The following is a 17,648-nucleotide window of genomic DNA, read 5'->3' as shown; positions in this document are numbered from 1 at the left end:
ACTCAACCTTGGGTTCCCTATCACCAGCTTTCCTGTCCCCTTCTGCCTTCTAGTCCTTGTCCCTGGACTGCTGTGCCACATTAGTCCCGTTTTGTTATATGTTGTGATTTTCTTTTCTTTATAACATTATTTAATAAAAAATAGACCTCCATATTTTTTTGTTATAAATTAGTTTTCAGATTTTTAAATTATGCTTTTTGGAACATCTATTTTTTTGACATCAAAAAATTTGGCTGCTTTTTAGGCACCCTGAAATAATTGCCTAAACCCAAGATTACTGTGTAGCTGATTTAAAAAAAAAAAAACAAAAGCCACAATTCAGCCTATAATTAATGGGCCAAGTCTTATTATGTGTGATAGTGACCTCTGGTGGTTTTTCTTGGTTGGGGAAGAAAATTCATTCCCATTTAACCAAACTTCAGTAGATGGCTTGCTTATACATGCTCTCTTCCCGCTCCTTCCTGCCTCCCCACTTTTTCTCTTCTGTTTTTCTTTATTCATGATTGCTTTCTTTAGTTCAGCTTTAAATTATTTAAAGGTAGATATTTTTCCCTTTGTTAAAACATGGCTTTACAGTCTTTTGAAAAATATTTAAATTATACTTTCTTATTTTAATTCAGTTTCAATCACATTATGTTTTGCAACGTGGAAACAGTACTTCCTTTTGTTTTCTAATGTTACAGGCTGCTGTCAAATTCTTGATTAAATGTGAACCGAGATTGATTCTAGTAATCTGTATTTCTTTTTATTGTTAATCAAAAAAGTAAACTTTGCCTTATTTTGCTTCTGAATTTTCTTTTTAACTTGTCTTTGGTGGAAGGATTTAAGAGGTGAGCCGACTGTAGAACAACGTACCAAAAAATGCCACACCAATTGCCATTGATTCAAGTATATAAATGAATAAAGAGAGTAGTTTATTTATTTGTTTACTCATTTTAATTATCACTTTGTTATTAACCAAGGGGAAGCCCAAGAGCTCAGGCTGCTAACCTAAAAGTCAGCAGTTCGAATCCACCAGCTGCTCCTTGGAAACTCTATAGGGCAATTCTGCTTTGTCGTATAGGCCCGCTATGAGTTGGAATCGACTCAATGGCATTGGGTTTGGCTTTTTTTTTTTTTTTGGTTGTTAACCAGAGGATATTCCTAGGATGACATTTCCTGTTCAGTTTTTGTGACCAGAGGTCTCAGGAATCAAGAAATACTCTTGGGTATTTAGAGTTGTTGAAGTTAGGAGGCAAATAGTAACTGCTTTTTTCTAGAAGTAGTGGGAACTTGCTTTGGTGACCCATTTAAAGATCCAGATTCATAAATAACCTCATAAGTGCTAGAAACCTTATGTTAACTTTAGATTGTATATGAGTATTGCCTTAACCATATGTTCATTTGTGTTTTTAACAGAGGGATACCTTAATTGTTACTTAATTTACTCAGATATACATTAAAACCCTGAGAGAAAAGATAATTGCTTGGTATTAATTTTAATAATGTATAATTAGCTTACTTTAACATTAATTTTTATAAGTTATTTTTCCTAGTTGCTTTTTAAATTAAATGGCATTGCATATAGAGTTTTAAATACCTTTTGATGTAGTAGTTATATATGTTATATATAACTATGTTATTATATATTTTAGTTGCATTGATTTAAGAATCTAGACTTCCAATGTTTTTGAGCCAAGTCTACTATCAAGCATAGGTGGATCTATTAGATATATTAAAAGTTAATCTATTTATGCTTCACACTAAAGACAGATTGTATTTGTAGTATTTCTTAATCCAAAGAAATAAAAATAATAAAATAGTACTGACATTTCCTAGTGGACTTCACGTGCACTGTTTCCTCACGCTTACACTGTATTAGACTTAATATGATACTATGAGAATAAAAATCATTTAATATTTGCTTCTTGTACATAATGACTTTTTTGGGGGGAAGGAGGGGCAGCTGTAGGTACATATTTTTTTTTTTTCACCAAAATACTAGGTTTGGAAAGCCATGGGGCTTTCAGGATCCAGACGTTCAGGCATATGCCATAATTTTTCTTTACTGTTCTGTCTTAACTTGTGTGACTTTGATTGTTGTTGTTTAAACCTTAAGAAAAAACTGTTCCAAAAGTTTTTTACTGCATTCTAAGTTGAATTTTTTCCCCACAGAATCTTTTAATGGGTCTCCTACAGGAAGCATAAATTTGGTAAGTACTATTATGGGTACTTTAAATATTAAAATGACTTTAGTATTTTTAAATGATACTTTGATTACAGTTCTAATGATAGGCAGTTAATCTGTAAGTGACAGTGTTCACACTGGAATTCTTTTTGTCTTCCCTTTTATTTAGAAAAGATTTATAAAACTAATTGGAATAACAGAAAACTTCTAGATGGTTCTTAAAGTTCACTAAAAAAAAATTCAGGTTGATGTAAAAAAAAACTTGTTTTTGGCTTAGAGCCTTCCATAGTGAAGTAAGCAACTACCTCTGCAATGATTAGTGGTTTAAGAATGATATGTTGTTAGCATATAAGCTGTCATTGGCATGTCATATATGCAGATGAAGTGTGAAATAATGAACATTTTAGTCCTCTTATAGTGTATTTCCAGCCTTGCCAATGAATAACTTATTTCCTAAAATGCTATTAGGAAGAAATATTAGTGTTCTCTAAAGGTTTTGGTGCGAGTTTGTGGGGGAGTTTGTTTTGTTTTTCCTTCTACTTGCATTACTTTATCTTTTTAGATCTTTTTTTTCCCCCAATTCTTCCATCACCATTAACCCTCCATTTCTCCGTCCCTCCCACCCCTGGTAACCACTAAGAAACTTTGGTCTCTATACATTTACCTTTAATATAAGTGAGGTCATACAATATTTGTCCTTTTGTGATTGGCTTATTTCGCTCAGCATAATGTCTTCAAGCTCCATCCATACTGTATAGCATGTATCAAGACTTCATTTCTCCTACCGACTAAGGAATATTCCTTTGTATGTAGATTTTTTTTTTTTTTTTTTAAATAGCTGAATGGTTTATAGATACCTTAATCTTATTTTGTCTTCTGGAGTCCTTGGGTGGTACAAACAGTTAAGGTGCTTGAGTTGTAAGGTTGGAGGTTCGAGTCGTCCTAGAGACTGTTTGGAAGAAAGGCCTGACCATCTAATTCCAAAAAACCAGCCATTGAAAACCGTATAGAGCACAATTCTGCTCTGATGCAAATAGGGCTGCCACAAGTTGGAGTCCATGTGACAGCAGCTCATCTTTTTATATTGCTACACTTATTTCTAAAATAACCTTATTGAATAAATGTACTGTTACTTTACAAACTACAAAACTTAGCAAAGCACTAAAGCAAATCAGCCATAGTGTACGTTATTTCTAAAATAATGTTATTGGGTAAATGTGCTGTTAGTTTACAGAGTACAATACTTAGCAAAACACTAAAGCAAATCAGCCAGAGTGTACGTCAAATACTTTGTGACTTTTAAAATGCTGTTTTTCTAAATCATTTGGTATCATTACTATTTAGTTGTTATATTTCAGAGCCTTATTCAAAAAGGGATTAGCTCTTACAGCATTAAAGCAGTGTTAGCGATAATGTTCATTATATAGGAAGAGCTTGCAAATATGAAGAAACTTTTCCTTAGTTTGAAATTTTCTAGTATTTACCTTTGCAGTGCTTGTACAAGTGTTTAAACACTCGTGAATTTTTTTTTTTTCCTGGCTTTTTTCTGTGTCTTGAATAAATACTTTTTCAAATAAGAGAGATCCCTTTTGTCACATAGTGATATAAACCAGAATAGTCTCTGGATAGAAAAAAAGGTCATATTTGAGGTCAGTGACTTGCAGTGTTTTGTTACTCACATCAGTCTATTAAATTCAAGCTTTTAAGTAGCTGAAGTCTTTTGGATTCTTTTTAAGAATGCATTGACAAATCTTAGTACATAGCTGTATTTTTGAAATGGTATAAAATTTTATAAAGTAGATCATAATAGTTATTCCAGTATATCAAGTAAAAAAAAATATTTAATGTGCTTGGTGCTTTATTCATTTTGCAATTGAAATTGAAAGGTAAATTACAAGCATTTCTAGCAATGCTATTGTAGTTGTGCTTGCAGAATAACTTATCATAGTTAAATTTGAATTTTCAGATTTTGTCTAAGTGTAACGTTAAAAATTCAGTTTCCTTGCAAGGAGCTCAACAGTATTAACCTAACATTTACTTTGCAAATTGTATTTTATTTCAGTAGAGCATTAATGTACTTGTTTTGAAATCAAAGTTTTCTTTTACTAATCAATACTTATATTTCTAAGTCAGATATAGTTCTGTAATTAATATTATTTTACCAATTATAATTTTATAGTCTACTTGGTGTTTGTGTGTAATAAAACCAAAAAAAACCAAACCCGTTGCCGTTGAGTCGGTTCTGACTCATAGCAACCCTATGGGATAGAGTAGAACTGCCCCATAGGGTTTCCAAGGAGCAGCTAGTGGATTCGAACTGCCGACTTTTTTGGTTAGCAGCCAAGCTCTTTACCACTGTGCCACCAGGGCTCCAATAGCTGTGATTAATATTAAAGAGTTTTTTTAATCAGATTTTTTCATCATGGTTGATGAAAATATTTGTTAATTATATATTTTAAATGTGCTAAAATGACATTTATATATAAAGTTAACAACTTCTCGGTGGCATAGTATGAAATGCTAATAATAAGTTTAAAGGAATAATTCAGTAGCATTTAGCTTTGTAAAGGGGTAAGGAGAATCATGACGAACAGCCCAAGGCTGATTCCTGGGCCCGGGGTGGGTGCGGGGTGTCAGACATGCCTCCTGTCTCTGCCGTATTTACCAATTCTGACACCAACCATCCCTCCCACAGCATTCTACTTTTCTGCTGGGTTTCGTAATTCATTGCAGTGGCCACACAGAACTCACAAACAATACTTATGATTATGGGGTTTATTAGGGAAGTAACAGGGTACAGTTCTGGCTCAGGAACACTCAAGGATACAGTTCTTTCATCAGGACAGCCTCTTCCTAGCCGTGCTTGCAGGCACGTCTCTCCCTGGCCCGAGGCCTTTGCCTAAAGGCACTCAGCTTTCTCTGTCTGTGGGCTCCAGCCCACCATGCCAGGTCTCTCTTGCCACTGCTTTTCACCATCTTCATTCAGGGTTACAGCTCTCTCACTCTCCATCTCGTGGTCCCAGGAGCCTCCCAGTGCAGGGACCCCAGGTTCAAAGGACACGCTCTCTCTGCTCCTGGCTGTTGTTCCTTGGTGGTGGTAGGATCCTCTTTCTGCTCTGGAGTCGGCTTTCTTTTAAGGCAAAAGTGACCAGTCCCCTTGGTGGGCCACAATTACCCTATTGCACCATCCTACCCAATCATCTGGGTGGGAGTTAGAAGACCATGGCTAGAAAGGCGATACAAAAGTAATCAATCACACTGCAGTTACCAGTAATAATAATTATTATAGTAATAATTTTTTTTAAGAAAGTTTATTGTTTTGTGTTACCTGTGCTAGTTTTTAATTGGAAAAAGTCATGGTAAAGAATACTTATATTTGGTAGAGAATTCCATTTTTTATGAGGTCTCTATCTTTCACATAAAAATGATATTAAGGCAAAAGTTGTTTCTCTTAAAATGTTTTGTATAGGCCACTGAACACTTGAAAATAAGTGCATCCTATTTCTTTTCAAAAGGAAACCAGGTGGCATAATGGTTAAGGTGCTCAACTGCTAATTGAAAGGTTGGCGATTTGAACCCCTAGCCCCTCTGCAGGAGAAAAGACCTGTCAGTCTGCTCCCCTAAAGATTATAGTTCTAGTCTGTCCTGCAGGGTCACTATGAGTCAGAATCGACGCAGTGGCACACAAGAAAAACATTCTTTTCCATATTATATCCTGATGGAGATGTTGACTAGGTATTGACACCGTTATTATATCACTGGGAAAACTAAGAGACAAGAAAGACAGTTGATATGGCTGCAGTCTTTTAAGGTACAGCCTGAACTAGACCTAATTGAATTTAATAATTCTCTCATTGCGTTTAACCAGAGATGTTGTGGGGATCATCTCTATAAAATTGTCACGTTTAGTTTTTTTTCCTTAATGACGAGTCTTTAGCAGATAAATTTTTGGCTTTCTTCTTAGAATGCAGTTGCCTCAATTTAAATGGCTCTATGTCATATGCATGGTTACATTTTAGTCATATAGATGACTCTTCTAGTAATAATTGGTGATTTCATGTTAGGACTACAAAGCTTATTCAGATCATATGGTTTTTAAAGTGACATATGTCTGAATCAATATATAACGTCTGTATGTTGGGGGTCCCCAAGACCACCCCTAAGTTTGTTTATTTGCTAGGAATACTCACAGGATGTAGCATATAGTTGTTTATGACTGTGATTTATTATAGCAAAAGGATATGAAGTAAAATCAGTAAAGGGAAAGGTGCATGGGGCAGAGTCTGGAGGAAACCACCCACAAGCTCACAAGGGATGTGTCCCAGGGGACTTAGGTAGAATGCATTTAATTTCCCCAGAAACAAATTGTGACAGCACATGTGAAATGTAGCTAAATAGGGAAACTCGTTTGAGACTTAGTGCCTAGAGTTTTTATTGGGGACAAGTCACATAGACACTTTTTTGCCTAGCATATACCAAAACTCCAGACTCTCAGAAGGAAAGCAGATATTCAACATTAGGCACATTGTTTGTACAGTTTAGGCACGGAGCAAGTCTTATCAGTTAGAGTGTAGTGGGAACCTGAGTTGAGTTGCCAGATACCAGCCAGGGGCCAACCTTGAAAGCAGGCCTTTTTAAGGGGACCAGTCTCAGGCATGCTATGTTGTTTCATTTCTGTATAGTCTGCTTACATTATACGAATGTATTCCTTTCTATACATGTGTGGGTGTGTGTATATGTGGAAAAAAATGTTTATGCAAAGGCCATAGTTATAAAAGATTCATTCCGGGTTAATCAGTAATAATTTTTATTTGTGGAATTTTTTGAAAATTAATAGTTTTTAAAATCTGTTTTATTAAACGAAGAATTACCATATAGCCCAGCAGTTCCACTCCTAGGTATATACTGAAAAGACTTGAAAGCAGGAACTCACACAGGTACTTATACATCAGTGTTGATTGCAGCTATATTCATAATACCCCAAAAGTGGAAACAACTCAAGTTTCATCAACAGATGAATAGATAAATAAATTCTATTATGTACATAAAGTAAAGTAAAATGAAATTCTGATACATCCTATAACATGGATGAACCTTGAAGACATTATGCTAAGTGAAATAAGTCAGACACAAAAGGACAATTATTGTACCATCCCACTTATATGAGATAGCTAGATTAGGCAAATGCATAGAGACAAAAGTTGATCAGTGGTTATCAGGGGTTAGGGAGAAGAGAAATGGGAGTTATTATGTAAGGGGTACTGAGTTTCTCTTTGAGATGATGAAAAACGTTTGGAAGTAGATAGTGATGATGGTTGACAACTTGGTGAATGTAATGTCATTGAATTGTACACTTAAAAATGTTTAAAATGGTAAATTTTAGTTATATATATTTTATTATTATGGAATTATTAAAAAATTATCTTAGTCAATGAATTGACTTCATTTAATAAGTAATGATAATAATAGGTAACATTTGTTATATTATGCAGTTTTCTAAATGTTTTTAGTCTTAAATGTTTTTTAACTGCAGTTTTAATTTTTTTCCGTGTGTTGAATATAATTGAGAAGTAGCGAATTATATGGACAAGCAGTGAAAGAAGAAATAATCTGATGTATTAAATTGATTACTAGATTACTTTATCATTTCTTAATCTTGGCTTTTCTCTCTCCTGTTACTATAAATGCAAAAGATTATTTGGAAAAACAAATAATATAAGGCCTACATGGGATGAAGATGAGTAATGCATATGTGATGTAAAATTCTTTATAACTTTTTTTTTCTATAAAATTTTTAATTTTTGTTTCCTGGTTGTCCCCTCTCACCCCTAGTCTTTAGATGACCTTTCAAATGTGTCTTCTGATGACTCAATACAACTCCATGCCTACATTTCAGATACTGGTAAGAGACTTTATAGTATAAATACTGAAAAATTATTGATTATTATTATCCCAAAGTGATTTTCCATATTTATTTTTAAAACATTTATTTTCATTCTGTAGCCATATTTTTAAGTTACTGTTTTTTTTTCTGTAACATGTATCTTGCTTCATTAAATTCTGTGATGTTCATTTGTTTGTATATTTGGATATCTACTCTGTAAGTTTGTCACTATTAATGTTCGAGAATGCTCAAATTTTAAGCATTTTTTCTTTTCTTATAAACTCTGAAACCAGTCTTTTCCTCTGTATGTTTGAGTCTAGTTGATGAATGTCTGCATAATTACACGTTTTGGGGGAAATTTTAACAATATTTGTTTTTATACATGCAAAGTCACACTAGGTAGATAACTGGGGTAAATGAAGTCTTTGGGTATAGAAATTTGCAGAAGTTTAAGAAATGTTTGGTTGAGGTGAGAAACCTCTAAGACTTTGTGACTTAGCATACGTGCCGAATGGTTAGATAACTGAGAAAAAATAATCCGTTCCCATCATTTCCATTGAGTTATTAGATAATAACTAGATGATGAATACTAGATGATGGTTTTCTTATACGGCTTCTCACTATTCTTAGAATACAGGAGTGTGTTTGTCAGATTACATTCTGAAGTATAAACATACCTCCGTTCAATTTTATGCTTACATTCTAGATACTTGTCTTAGTATCTTAGTGCTGCTCTAACAGAAATACCACAAATGGGTGGCTTTAACAAACAGAAATTTATTTTCTTACAGTTTAGGCTAGAAGTCTGAATTCTTTTCTCTCTGTTGGCTCCAGGGGGTGAGGGAGGTCCTTGTCTCTTTTCAGCTTCTGTTCCTCAGTTCCTTGGTGATTTTCATGTGGTGTGTTTCTTCCCCTCCGTGCTTTCTTCTCTGTGCCTCATCTGCTCTTTTTATATCTCAAAGGTGAATTGGCTTAAGATATACCCTACACTAATATAGTCTCATTAACATAACAAAGAATGTCTTATTCCCCAATGGGATTACATCCACAGGTCTACACATATTCAATCCATAACAATACTGAAAAGAGATTTTATAATACGAGTGTGGTTTAAAAGATACTAATTTATATCTGTTACTTAGGGTTTTTTGTTTGTTTTTGTTAAGGTCTGTGTTTTCTTTTGTTTCTCACTGAAACTAGAGTCTCATTTTGCGTTCTGTTACCTGCCAATTTTCTGGAATAAACTATTGGTAATTGCTATCTCAGTTTCTTCACCATACTTTGGTTCCTTTTCTTTTACAGTTAGTGCATATGTTACTCTGCTCTTAAAGGTCATTAAATAAAACCGGGGGTCTTGTTGCCTTTCTTTCTAGCTTTTGATATAGTTTTCTCACTTTTGTCTACCTTAAACTTTTAAACTTCTTTTTAAAATCTCTGTTTTCTTTGCTGGCTTGTTTTCCAAATATGAGACCTTTTCTTACAGTGCAAATGTTTAGAGTAGTTCTCCATTTCTTTCTCTCTTGGCGACCTTACACCTTTACATCTAGAGGAAGACACTTACGTTTGTTGTTCTAGTGTTGATCTTCCTATTCTCTGAAGATTTTGATTTTCAGCTGCTTTATTCATTTGTTAATTTATTCAATAAATATTTATTAGCTTCTGAATATATATAAAGCGCTGGGCTAGGCATTTTTAATGAACTCTTACTTTTTCAGAAGAAATTTAAGTATAGAGACTGAAGAGGCAGCTTTTTCACCAAACTGCTTGGGTTCAAGCCCTAGCTCTGTCACTTAATAGTTGGGCAAACTTGGGAGAGTTCTTTAACTTTTCTGTACCTCAGTTTCCTCATCTGTAACGTGGATAATAATATTAAGACCCACTTTGTAGGGTTGTTAGAGGACTATTTAGTTATATTAGTTAATAATAAGAAAGCTCCTATTCTGTGTTAGGCATTATATATGAGTGTTCGCTCAATACATATTTATTTTACCAATTGGACTCCAGAGTCTCTGATTCTACATCCCGTGTCCTTAATGTTTCTATTACTAGATGTAGAACTTACAGTCTAAAGCAGTATTAATCAAAGAATGGTCCTTGGACTAGTGCATGCTGCTTCTTTCATCAAGTAATCTTGCTTTAAATTAAAAATGTGCTTAGTGATTTACATTTAGTTCCTTATCTGGTTGTGGACTAGTAGTAATAAGTAGTTTGCAAGTCACCTGCTATGAGTAGCACTAGTCTAGTTAAAACAAAACTTACTGGCTATTTCCATTAGAATAGCTCACTGTCCTCTTAAAACTAATATATGTAAACCTCATTATCTTCTTTTAAAATCAAGTTACTTTTCTGTGTTCTGTATTTCTCTTATAATAACCTCATTATTCTTCCCATTGTGCATGCACCCTGGTCATTATCTCTTCTTCCTATCAATTTGTGACCAAGTCCTGATTATTCTTTTTTAGAACGCTTTCTTACATTCCTCTCTCCTCTCCTTTTCTGTTCCTTGTTATTCCCCTTGTTCTTGTTAACTTCTGATTGATTATGGTTAGCTACCTAATTGGCCTCTGCTTTTTCTTTTCCACAACTTATCTTAGGAACAACAGATAAAGCCATTCCCCTGTTGTCATGCTACCTCCATCAAGAAATGTTCGTGCTCTAATTTGGCGAAGGCATGTTGTGCTGTTTGATCCTATAGGTCTCTGAAAGATGACTGGAAAAGATGACCAGTGAATAATAGTGCCATCTACAGTTCAAGCCTCTTTGTAGAGCAGTGTGACCAAAGTCTATTCCTACTCTTATATTTTGTCAAGTCAGGAACGCTGATACCAGACAGAAAGGGAATAAATGACAAATTTGAGTATAAAATGTAAATATTAGAAAAAAAAACTTTGGTGAAAACCAGAGAGACGTTTCTATTCAACTGTATTTGCTAGTCTGGATTTCTAGCCTTTATGTGATTAAAATAATATGCTAAGAAGCTGCAAAGATCCTTCTTTGCCTAATTTTATATAGAATAGTAAAGTTTTTAGTTAGCTCCTAAACTTGGCCATTATTATGCATCATTCCATTATTAGGAGAGCAGTTTAGACTTCTGGCCAATATGGTAGTCTAAACTGCTTTGGAAAGTCCTATCTTCCCATAGAAAGCCTGAAAACACTATAATAAAAATAGCTAAAGAGGGAAATCCACAGTTGTCGTAGACCATGAAGAAAAACAAATTCAAGGAAGTGATGAGTTCAAGCAAGAGGCTCAAAGGAGCATAAAGACTGCTATTTTGATTTTGGTAGCATTTTAATTCCCTCAAGAGGAGAAGAGACAGGATGGCCAAGGCCATAGGAAGCTGTAACCAAGTCTTTTTCATAAAGCCCGGAGTCATAAAGGGCAGTGTGATGGGAAAGGGGAACTAGAAAAATTTAGCCTACCTGGAGGGACAAGAACAAGGAATATTAAGGTCATGGTTGGCAAAGGTGTCTCTCACCCACAAGAAGTTGAAAGTCCAGCTTATATTCCAACATGAATGTGTCTAGATTTAGATGGCCTCAAGTGAGTATATACCACAGAGTCTCTAAGGCAGAGAGTTAAATATTAAAATTGGTTCTGAACCACTGAAACCAGTCGTTACAGTGGCAATACTGCTCAGCGCGAAAGCTTCCACAATCTGGGACACTCAGAACTTCTGGGGAGAAGCAATACCTGTTGAAAATGAGCTTATAGGAAGCAGTTATAAGCCAGAGAAAATATGAACCACAACAAGGGAGTCAGCAGACCCAGTGAATCGAGTAATTTGCACCCTAAGAACTTGGAGATGGCCATTTGAAATAACATATTATTATGCAAAAAATTTGCGTAAAATACAGTAGGCTTTACAGTAAGTATGTTAAAAATATAGAGATGACGTAAGGAATATGATACAAAGGCCAGAATACAACAGTATGAAAAAAGAACCAAATAAAAATTTTAGAAGTGAAAAAATACAGTGATCAGTATTAAGATCAGTAGATGGGTTAGGAAATAGACCAGATGTAAGTAAGGGAAGACTTGGTAAACTCTTGGGGACCTGAGGAAATGATTTAGAGTAGAATACAGCACAGAGAGATAGAGAAATGGAAAGGAGGATAGACAAGTTAAAGAAAAAAAAGATTCAAAGTACATCTCCTTAAGGTTAGTGCAAAATGGCAATAGGTTTCAATTTTAAAGGCCACCTGACTTGGATGGTATGTGGCTAATCACTAAGAAAATGCTGGTTTTTTTTTTTAAACCCCTAGAATAAACTACACTTGTAAGTCGTGGAATATTATATAAAGAGATTTTCCAGATAAACAGATAAGTCTCATCTTGTGACTTTGCTGTCTGTGTGGTTGTAAATTTTTGAATTGAAATATAGCTGGATGAAGCTTCATGCAAAAGATTATTGTTTTGTCTGTTAAATTTAAGAGACTCTAATGCTATACCATCAGTTGGTACTGTGGTAACATAACTAATAATAGTTAAAAGCTTTTTGGGAAGAGAGTCCAAAGTAGATCTCACTGTGTGGTTGGTAGTGTCACAAACTTTTAGTTTGTGTTGTAACAGAGCCATTATATATAACACCTGATGGATGTGGGCATGTTGTTGTTAGTTGCTGTCAAGTTGATTCTGACTCTTAGTGACCCCAAGTGAGTATAGAAGATGGAAATTTCTTTTACCCTTTGACATCCTTTTGTGTCAGTCTGTCATTTCAGATTCTTCATTTCATGTCGTCTTTTTTTGTTTGTTTTTGTTCTTCATCTTCCTCCTTTTTGTATCTTTTGTTCCTCTTCATTTTGTTTTAAATGACTAGTATATGCTGACTATGACCCATATGCTGTGGCAGGCGTTTGTAATGATCATGGCAAGACCTATGCATTGTATGCCATCACTGTACACCGGCGTAATCTAAACAGTGAGGAGATGTGGAAAACCTACCGTCGTTATAGTGACTTCCATGACTTCCACATGAGAATTACTGAACAGGTAATGAGGTTTTTAAACATTATGTACTTTACATTGTTTCTTGATCCAACATACGGTTCTAAATAGTTTTGAGGATGCTACAATGTTGTCCGAAGCTAATGAAAGAAAAAAAATTTTTTTTTTTTGATATATAATCAGTATACATTTTAGAATGATTTTGAGCACTTATAGTAAATCAAATGTTGAGAACTCTAACCAGTCCAAAGCATTGTGGTCAAGGTATATCAGTGGTATACCTTGGAAAATGAAAATGAATGTATATTTCTAATTTTAAGATTTGTGTATGCATGTGTTGTGCTTTCAGAAGTATTTGGGTTTGGTTTGAAGTTGAGGTGGGGATCACTGTAGCACATTTTGTGGTTTTGTTTTTGGGGGCATAATTTAGAGCTATGGTTATTTTAAATGGCAGCCTCATCCAACAGCTTAACAATTAAGTCCCTGATCTATTAGATATTTTGAAACACAACCTAAAAAAATTTAACCTTAACCAAATAATAGTTGTAGTTCTTCTGAAATATGGCCCTCTTGTTTTATAAGCAATTATAAGAACTCTTAAATTTGTTTAAGAAAGAATTCTTTATATTCTTAACAAATGTAAAGAAATTATTTCCCTGTCCTATTTTTAGTTAAATACTTTATCTTAAAAAAAAGAACTGTCACCAGATGAATTGAAACAGGTGATCTATGAAATTTATTTTAACTCCTAAGAGTCTTTGATTCATTCAGGCTTTTTAGATATACAACTGGTATTAAACCAATAAAAATAATAATATTTAAAGGTGATACCTGATTGGGTGTGCTGAAGCTTTGAAATGATATTGCACAACTTCATTAATCAGAAAATATCTTTTTCAGTTAAGATGGGGGAAAAATATGGTTGGCACCACGATAATCTCATTAAAATATTTTATGGATAGAATGAGATAAACTTTGAAACAGCTTAAAACCAGAAAGTTAACATGACCCCTGAAGCCTGTATTAAAAGGACCATTTTGAATTATATTTATAAGTAAATTAATGGTTTTGGATATGTCTGTGCTTCTGTTCTTGTTGAATAGATGTTTTCCTTCATGTTTAGCTTGATTTGCTTGCACAGATAAAAGAATTTTCTGCCCCACATTGAAGAAATAATTGCTTTACTTTTCAGATATCACCTGTTTGATATTGTTTTAAAAGCACATAGTTATCATATATCTTTCTCTCCTTTCCCACACGTTAACCAAACATGATAATTTTAAAATAAATTACTGTGATTAATTTTGTTTGCTTGCGTATCAGTGGTAATTTGATTTAATATGAAATTTTCTTTGTGTGAATAGTTGTAATTTTTTTCTACTATTATTGACATTGTTGTGTGCCGTTGAGTATATTCCTACTCCTAGTGACCCTATAGGACAGAGTACAACTGCCACTAAGGGTTTCATAAGCTATAATCTTTATGGGAGCAGATTGCCAGATCTTTTCTCCCGCAGAGCAGCTGGTGGATTCGAACCTCTGACCTTTCAGTTAGCAGTTGAGTGCTTAACTGTTGTGCCACCAGGGCTCCTTTTTCTAAGATGCCTAATTTAAATGTTCTAGGGTAGGGCTATAAATGTTATATTTTCAGATTGACAAAAGTGAAGAACATACTTTGAAAACTTTATTACTAGGACAGTTCGTGGAGAAATTTCCCTATTTCATAAAGCACCAAAAATTAAATGAAATTGATATAGTACAATTCATTTTTTAAATGACTTAGTGCAGGTGAGGTAGACATGTTTTGACTCTGTATTTCCTATAAAATTACAGTAGTGTATAATTACTTAAGCTTAAGTGTTCAGATTGCTCACAGAGCTTAAGAAATTAAAAGCTAAGCTTATAGATGAAAGTTTAGGTTTAAGCAAAACCCTAAGCATTTGTAAGTAAGACTCGGGGTGTTTTCCTCTTAGCTCTGCCTTATCTCTGTTTTCTAAACTTAAATCCCCTATAAAATAGCGGAAGAAAAATGCAGTAACTCAAAAATCACCAGTTGGTACACAGAACAGTCTGTTGACATAAATAAATGTTAACGCCATGGAGCTTTTAAAGTACTAAAATTATTTTAAAACAGGTTTCATTTTGTTTAATGATTTTTAAATAGTCTCAATTTATATCTTATGAGAAAGATTTATATTAAAATAAAATACTATAATATTAAATGTGATACTACTTTAGTAATGGCCTGAACTGCCCATTCTTTCATTCAGCAAATATTTATTGAACACTTCCTGTGGTTTGGTTTTGGGGGGCACTGTTCCTGTTGCTGGGGATGTTCTAGTGAATAAGACAGACCAAGTTGTTGCGCTCCAGGAGCTTACATTACAGTAGATACTGTACGTTTATGTTTTATTAGATCAATTGTATATACTAAAACCAAGTCTGTTGCCATCAAGTCGATTCCGACTCATATCTACTCATAGGACGGAGTGGAACAGCCCCCTAGAGTGTCCAAGGAGTGGCTGATGAATTCAAACTGCCAACCTTTTGGATAGCAGCTGAGCTCTTAACTGATGAGCCACCGGAGCTCCAGTGACGTATAAGTATAGATAAAATACTATACTTATTATCATTTGTTTAAATGATAATATTGAATATTCAGTAAGATAACTGAATAAAAGTACTTATATAAGGTAATATTCCAGGATATGAAGAAGTTTTGAATCCTAATATAAAATTTCAAGCTCTTTAAACTTTGAGTAGCATGTTATGATTCTAAGTTTCGTGTGTTTAATGTAGAAAGAGAAAATCTTTGATTTTGGAATATCTGTGATTTATATAAAGTATTTAAGTCCTTTGTAAACACTAAAATACTTAAAACTAAGGTTTTAATCTATGTGAATTCTTACTTTTAGTTAAATGTCTAATTTTTTTTCCATTCCTTTAAAAATATTTTCATGAATTTCTTGCAGAGGGAAATATATTACTTTTCAGGGAAGGGGCCACCTTTTACTTAAAATTATAAATAATCTTTTAAATATCAAGTATATAATGAGTTTCTATAGAGAGTAAAATTTCCCTAATTTTACTATTTTTGTAACAATATTTGAGAAACTGTTAGTGATATATGTTTCTATTCCAGACAGATAATTAAAAAAGGAGTTTATTTTGAGAGTTTAGACTTTAAGAAAATAACTGGTATTACTGTGATGTTAATATTTTTCTTTTATTACTAAGGTTTACTATTCTAAAGTTTCCGAAAACAGTTGTTGTTTTAATGGGTACTGTCACATTACCAAGGAGCCCTGTTGGCACAGTGGTTAAGCACTTGGCTGCTAACCAGAAGGTTGATGGTTGGAGTCCACCAGCCACTCCAAGGGAGGAAGATGTAGCAGTCTGCTTCCATAAAGATTACAGCCTGCGAAACCTGTGGGACAGTTCTACTTTGTCCTGTAGCGTTGCTGTGAGTCGGAATCGACTTGATGGCAATGGGTTTGGCTTTTCTTTTCTTTTTAGTCATATTACCTTGATAATGCCAGAGTAAACTTTACATTCTGTAAAACTCGGTCAGTAGTTTAAGGTAATATAGATAAGCAAAATTCCAGGAAATTAAATGTTCTTAGGAAACTGAAAGAGTAAATTTACCTCTGTAAAGTATGATTTTTTTAAAAATTGAATTCATGTAAGCAGATACTCTCCATTGGACAATTGATGTTCAAGGAGGACCCATTGTAATACTTTGTGAGTCACCCGATTTGTGAATATCACTACAGCATAACATTTTCCCTGTAAATTGCCCCTCCCTTTTTTGTTTTTCTTGCCATGATTGAAGCAATTGCTGAAAGAACTGCTTTACTTTTCACATATAGTATATAATAAATTTGTTCACATTTTAGCTCTAAGCAGACATTAGATTTATAATTTAATCTAATAACTTATCAGAATCTTCCAGTTTTTGGCTGAAAATTATCCTAAGCCTTTACACTTTTTCTTCTTTTTAATCTCTGCATCAAGAGTTAGTTTTCTTTAAGAAACATTACTGTTCTTCAGGATGTGTATCACATGGGAAGAGCAATGAGTCTGCTTTAAGTTTCAGGTACTAGGCTATTGGTCAGGCACTGTCATTAACTAAATGACTGCCTTTATACTGTTTTAGCAGCTAGCATGGTTAACATTTGTGGTTCAGCAAGGCAGCACAGATTACTAAGTATGGACTTTCAGAAGTGCACTCAAATATTAAATCTGTAAATGCTAGATGTACTTTTTAGTTTTATATGAAGATATATACTAATATCTCTTTTTTCTTGGTATAATCTGAGTTTCTTTTTTATGAGGTTGGTATGGGAGAATTGTCAGAGTTGTATTACATATAGAGTTGTAATATAACTACTATTTATATTTTGATATTTCCCTTTTCTACTTTTAATAATTAACTATTGTAATGATTAAAGTCATTGATATTAAAAAATGGTAAAGAGCTTGGCTACTAACCAAAAAGTTGGCAGTTTGAATCTACCAGCCAATCCTTGGAAACTCTATGGGGCAGTTGTCCTCTGCCCTGTAGGGTTGCTATGAGTCGGAATTGACTCACAGGCAGTGGGTTTGGTTTTGTAATTAGATTTTTTAAAAAATCAGAAACTGATATCTTTG

At 34.0% G+C, this 17,648-nt stretch overlaps 1 protein-coding gene across 6 annotated transcripts in view; it reads left to right on the top strand.

Moving 5' to 3' along the window:
* SNX13 (sorting nexin 13) overlaps positions 1-17,648 on the top strand; it is a 152,372-nt gene that overhangs the window by 111,506 nt on the left and 23,218 nt on the right. For 3 of the 6 annotated variants that reach the window (XM_004377427.2, XM_023732282.1, XM_023732287.1), the window contains 3 exons: positions 2,155-2,192; positions 8,000-8,069; positions 12,904-13,043. In XM_004377427.2, the coding sequence (XP_004377484.1) occupies positions 2,155-2,192; positions 8,000-8,069; positions 12,904-13,043 (248 nt within the window). Of the gene's footprint in view, positions 1-2,154; positions 2,193-7,999; positions 8,070-12,870; positions 13,044-17,648 lie in introns of all 6 variants that reach the window. The other 3 variants (XM_023732283.1, XM_023732284.1, XM_023732285.1) reach the window with 2 other exon arrangements.

The sequence above is a fragment of the Trichechus manatus genome, unplaced genomic scaffold (genome assembly GCF_000243295.1).
Source record: "Trichechus manatus latirostris isolate Lorelei unplaced genomic scaffold, TriManLat1.0 scaffold00050, whole genome shotgun sequence".
Classification (NCBI taxonomy): Eukaryota; Metazoa; Chordata; class Mammalia; order Sirenia; family Trichechidae; genus Trichechus; species Trichechus manatus.
Note: the sequence above shows the minus strand (reverse complement) of the source record. Positions and strands in the feature narration are given on the sequence as shown.